Below are 5,917 nucleotides of genomic sequence, written 5' to 3'. Positions count from 1 at the left end.
ACTCTTTTTACACAGTCCACCCACCTGGACCATGGCCTAGTCTCTCCTGCAGCAAAATGATCATATTTTTCTAAGCATTTACATTTAGAAGAGCATTTATATAACAGCTACAGGAATAGTTTATTTAATACAATAGATACAGCAATAACATGAGTATACCTAACATTTGGAGGAGCGAGTGTAGGGTAGGGATAGCCTTGAAGAAACATGTATATCCTATAAAGCCATGATATACATTTTCATATTTTTGTACTAATTTGATTACTTGTTCCCCTTTGAGTTTGTAATAAGCTTGTGCAGAACTATTTAGTGTAGAAGTGAGCTGAATAAAGGTTAGCTAAATAAAGTTCTTCCTCAGGCCAGCCATCTTCCATTGGTATTAGATTCTGAGGCAGCTTTAACCCATCTCCCAATACATTTGATCATCAGTATCATCATGTGACTTATTTAAATAAGGTAGTTGAATCTTAGCAACAAGCCAATATTACACCGTATTACAGTACAGGCATGGTACAATTCAGTTTCATTACAGGACCAATCAGTAAGAATTAGAGGTCTTTTCTATGCCTTTCCAACAGATCTGGCCCTTGTCCATATACCAGATTATTGTGGACAGGTGTCATTACAATTAGCCATGATTCACTTATTTCTGGGTTTCAAGTTAGTTGGGGACAAAGCCAGTTAACCTATCTCAGTTTAAAGACTCGTACTAAAACTAGTTTCTATTGTGGGCTGTTACATAGTGGGGCCCACTTCTGTGCCTGCCCCACTGTGACAAAAAGGACATGGCATTATTCAGACTAGTTTCTTTTCCTCCTAACCGTACTACAGATTATGTCTTCTTCTGATCTGTTCTTCATAGACAAGAGGGCAATCACAATGCATCAATGAAAATGACAAATGCCTCCAGAGAAAATAAGTTCCAAAGTCAGTAAGATCCCCATAAGTGTACCTCTTTGGCTTCAGCAGCTAGAAGGGAGGGGCTCTGCCCCATAGTTACTTTGGTCTCCATCTGCATCAAAACAGTCAAGAGGTCTTGGGTCAGAGCTGAGTCCTAGCAGTACCCAGCTTTATTTGTTGAATCTGTCTGACCCATTTCACTGAAATCTCATCATGTTTTCAGGCTGACTCCTATCCCTCGCTTTTTTCCTAGAGAGAATTCCCTCTAATCTGTTCATTCTAGTTAAGAAAATCTTTTTTCTACTGGCTGTCATGTCTCATTAAAAATGAATTCAGCGTGTTCAGTGATGCCTAGATGGCCACCTAACTCTTTTAAAGCCATTTTTTTGTTTTGTGGAACAATCCACAATGCTTGTTGTTGCCACTGTGTACGAATAGCATGAGTGCAGTTATGTATATGTTTTGCTACCTCACAATATTGGGTCCCGCATATAGGTCTTGATAAGTAGCCTACCTAGATGTAATTTAGTATGAGTATGCCCTAAGTCCTCTTAGAATCTTCCTCCTGTCAGGGTGGGGTCATTTCCCATGAAATTCACACCCACTGTGTGAAGACTATGCTTTATTCCTGTCAGAAACCCACTGTCTTCTCCTATTCTAACAGCTTTCCATCCACAAAAATGGAGGTGATGTGTATCTGTCCATAGCACGCTATGGACTGCTAGGAATGAAGCTGATATATCTTGTCCATTATAACCAATGACCTTTCTAAGCATTTGATCATCAAGATTTATAGTTACACAGTGATCCATCAGCTGAGAACTGTACAACACATGGTCCGATGGCCACAGGGAGAATGGTTCCCAGAAATTTCTTCCTAATGAGATCCTTTGCAGTAGAAGCAACCTGAAAAATAAAAGTCAAGAGTTACTGCTATGTAACTACAGTTCCATTCAGTCACCAACAATGGCTCCAATTTATCATAAGACCAACATGGTTCCAAGTGCACTGGCACTCAGGAGTGCATGCTTCCATTCTAGGTTCCAAAAGCAGGGTGGGTTTTGGCAAACATATGACTTCACATTTTTGTGCATGTGGCATAATTGTGTTAAGAGACAACACCATTCTCTGTGAGCTTTTCTTGAGGCATCAATATTAGATTTCCTTTACTGTTGTCAAATTTTTAAAAACGCACAACCTAAAAGGTGCAATTTACGCTTAATTGTGGGACATTGCTGAGGACTGTAGCCTCAGGGAGACAGCCTGTCAGATAGCTCTGAGAATGTTGTCATCATCAAGCCGTCAGCACTGCAGCTGGTCGTGCACCCTGAGGGGAATTCAGGATAGAGAAAACCGGGATACTGGCCCTAGATAGTTAGGGTGCATATCAAAGGAATGATTTCAATGAGCCCAGACTCGTGTATCTTCTTATACATAGAAAAGCACTAAAGTCATTAACTTATCTAGATTTTTTGGTAAAATTTATTTTATTTTGCTTTTATAGAGCAGGGATTCATCACTTCATGAGCTTGAAGTTTACAGTTGGAAACTGTTCTTTCTTCTTCAAATTACTTCATCTATTTCTTTTTTAATACGTGTTTTGAGTAAGACGGATCCAAGACAGAAATGTCCAAATCTTTTTGTGAAAGGATAGCAAAAAGATATTTCAAATCAAATTGCAGAGCAATTTGTCAGTGGAATATTTTAATACCAGGGAATTGGTAGAAACAGAGAAAAACTACTCACAGTTGTATGCAATTCAGAAATTGGCATGTTGATTTCAAATTGAGGAGAACCAAGAAAGCAAGAAGAAAACAATAGAGCATGCTATTATACAGCACTTGGTATTTCAAGGAAGAAAAGAGGCCTTGAGAGATTTAAAATGAGATTATTGAAAGATAACTTGGGCTCCAAGTATCAGAGGAATTCTCGCCTTTAGAACTCTACTGTGCTTTCTCAGTCTACATGATTTCCTCTTTACATGGTGAAGATTTATCTATTATAGGAACTCCAACTTGTTCTTAAACACCCCTTAATTCAGTGTTTCCTGCAAAAATGCCAACAAAGGCCATGGTTGAGATCTTCCGTCCCCCTTGCCCTGTCTCCTGCCCCCTGACCACCCAGGTGTCTTCCCCATGTGGCCCTGCAGGGCGTGCCATGCCTCCCGTCCCCAGAGCCTGAGCATATAATAAACTTTGCTTTTTCCTAAGTCTCTCCTTTGTCTCGTGACCGCACCCGTCTGACCAACGCATTTTCAAAAATTCAAAGCACATGGTCTGTGATTTGCATTTCTTAATAGTGACTTTGAATAGCCAAATGATTAATTTTGAAAAGGCCCAATATTTACCAGTTTTTCAAATCTTATGTCTTGTGCTTTTTGGATTGTCTCTAAGAACGTCTGCCTATCCAAGGTCATGAAGATAGTCATCTATTTTATTTTCTAAGGTCTATATAGTTTCTGGTTATATGTTTAGGTCTGTAATATTCTATTATATTGTGGCATTACAGCACAAGGCAAAAAATACCCCCTACCATATTTCAGAGGAAGCAAAACCCTCTCCGCTATGTTGCACTTCGTTATCTTTCACACTGGCCTGTCCTTCCATAGCACTCTCCACAGGGCACCACTGACCTCTACATTCCTCAGGCTGTACGTCAGCGGGTTCAGCACAGGGTTGAAAAGACTGTAAAACAGGGAAAGGATCTTCTGCTGCTCCTCAGGGTGGCTGGATTTGGGGGCCGTGTGCATGACGATGGCACTGCCAAAGAAGAGCCCAGCCACACAGAGGTGGAAGGAGAAGGTGGAGAAGGCCTTTCTGCGGCCCTCACCTGACTGCATCCTCAGGATGGCAACCAGGATGTGCGTGGAGGAGACCAGCACCAAGCAGAGGGGCCCCGGTATAATAAAAACACAGGCCGAAGAGATGACAAGTTGGTTCAGCCTAGTGTCAGCAGAGGCAGCTCGAGGACAGACAGGATTTCATGGAAGTGGTCGATTCCGCGGAGCCCACAGAAGGGTAGTCTCAGAAAGAGAACTAAATGGACCAGAGCCAGGAGGAAGCTTAACACCCAGGATGTGATGGCCAGGACAATGCACACTCTCCAGCTCATGGTGACAATGTAATGTAGGGGGTGACAGATGGCCACATACTTGTCATAAGACATCACCACCAAAATCAGGCACTCTGTGTGAGCAAAGGCTAGATATTTAAATGTCTGCATAATGCAGGGAACAAAGAAAATGGTTCTTTTCTGGGCTTCCCTGGTGGCGCAGTGGTTGAGAGTCCGCCTGCCGATGCACGGAACACGGGTTCGTGCCCCGGTCCAGGAAGATCCCATATGCCGCAGAGCGGCTGGGCCCGTGAGCCATGGCCGCTGAGCCTGCGCATCCGGAGCCTGTGCTCCACAATGGGAGAGGCCACAACAGTGAGAGGCCCGCGTACCGCAAAAAAAAAAAAAAAAAAAAAAAAGAAAGAAAGAAAATGGTCCTTTTCTGACTCAGAAGATTTGCCAGCATCTTGGGGACATTGTTGGAAGCACAGGACATGCCAATGATGGCCAAGTGTGAGAGGAAGAAGTACATGGGGGTGTGAAGTCTTGAGTCTAAGCAGATAAGCCCCAGAATGACTCCATTTTCCAAAGGGGTAAGGGTACAGAAGAGAGAGAAAAGCCCAAAGAGGAAAAACTCCAGTGCTGGGTCAGCCTGGAATCCCAGCAGGGTGACTTCTGTGATCCATGTCTGGTTGCCTCCCATGCCCCTGGGCAGAGACATACAGGCCCGCGTCCACAACAGGAAGGTCACAGCTGTAGGGAAATTGAGACACAAAATACTTACTGAATATTACAAACTAACATTTAGAAATATATTACCTTGGATGGATTTCCTACAATTTATTTTTCGATACATTGTTGAAACTATGTGCTCATATGAATCAGAAAAAATTATCTTTGTATCAATGGAATAATAGGATATAGAGAGACAGATATATAAATGTAAAATTTATTATAGATAATAAAATATAATAGGATACATTATTATATACTCTACCTAACAGAATACACATACACATGCACACATATGAAGTTTGGGAGAATTCAAGTATTCTGGCTTCCTTTCAAGGATATGAGTCTTGATTATTAATGTAGTCAGAAGAGAGAGAACCCTGACAAACCATCTGCAATAAGAGGTAGTTTTATTTTCTAGACTTGCTTGTCTTCGTGGTCCAATACATGAAGTTATTAAGGTCCTCTGTTCTTTGCATGTTGCTTTGGCTTATGTATCCATTTACCTTCTCACTTGCTTTTCTATCCACTAATTTCATATCTGAAAGCCCTTAGCAATGGCTTCTCAGTTTTGTAGTGTCTTTAAACTTGGTAAGCCCCTCCTTTTCAGCAGCTGACTCATGTTCCCTAGAAGCAGCTTCTGGTACCTCTTTTCTACCTCCAGTGCTTCTCAGAGTTTTACTTACTTTATCATCACTTGATCCTGAAATTTAGGCATAAGTGAAAGAAATCTTTGGCTTCATGCAATGAATACATATACACAATGTATCTTAATTCAGTTAAATGTGATATTTCTGCAGCCTTTTCAAGACTGCTATTAAAAAAGGGAAAATGAATTTATATTAACAGTGGGTATATTTAAAGATGACATCAGTACTGTAATTGTATTTTGTGTGTTTTCTCTTTTCCCTTTAAAAAATAAAGGGACAAATCTCAGAGCTTTTCTTAGTTTCTGGTGTGAACAAATCTTTTGTCATCATGACATCCTCCCAGCTTTGGCAACTCCCATTGCCATCACATCCCCTGAAGACCTTCCTTATCACCTGTTACCATGCTATCTACTGCTGTTCTGATGGATTCTGAGCAGGTAATAGGAAGTGGGATCTGCTGGAGCATCCCTCCTGGGAGGTGCCTAGGTCTATCCAGAGGAGAAAGGTCATGAAAGGGAAGGATGGCATCATCACGTTGAGAAGCCATGTGACCTGGTGCTGTCTCTTTACACTTTCCTCACATT

At 41.5% G+C, this 5,917-nt stretch overlaps 1 protein-coding gene across 1 annotated transcript; it reads right to left on the bottom strand.

The window, feature by feature from the left end:
• Positions 1–3,484: 3,484 nt before the first annotated feature.
• On the bottom strand, positions 3,485–4,654 carry LOC308622618 (olfactory receptor 2A12-like; the record flags this gene model as incomplete). The annotated part of the gene is given in 3 exon segments (XM_081244153.1): positions 3,485–3,867; positions 3,870–4,157; positions 4,399–4,654. Coding segments are annotated over 3 exon segments (927 nt in total).
• Between the last annotated feature and the right edge of the window lie 1,263 nt (positions 4,655–5,917).

This window comes from Mesoplodon bidens (assembly GCF_964165515.1).
Source record: "Mesoplodon bidens genome assembly, chromosome: 9".
Lineage (NCBI taxonomy): Eukaryota > Metazoa > Chordata > Mammalia > Artiodactyla > Ziphiidae > Mesoplodon > Mesoplodon bidens.
Note: the sequence above shows the minus strand (reverse complement) of the source record. Positions and strands in the feature narration are given on the sequence as shown.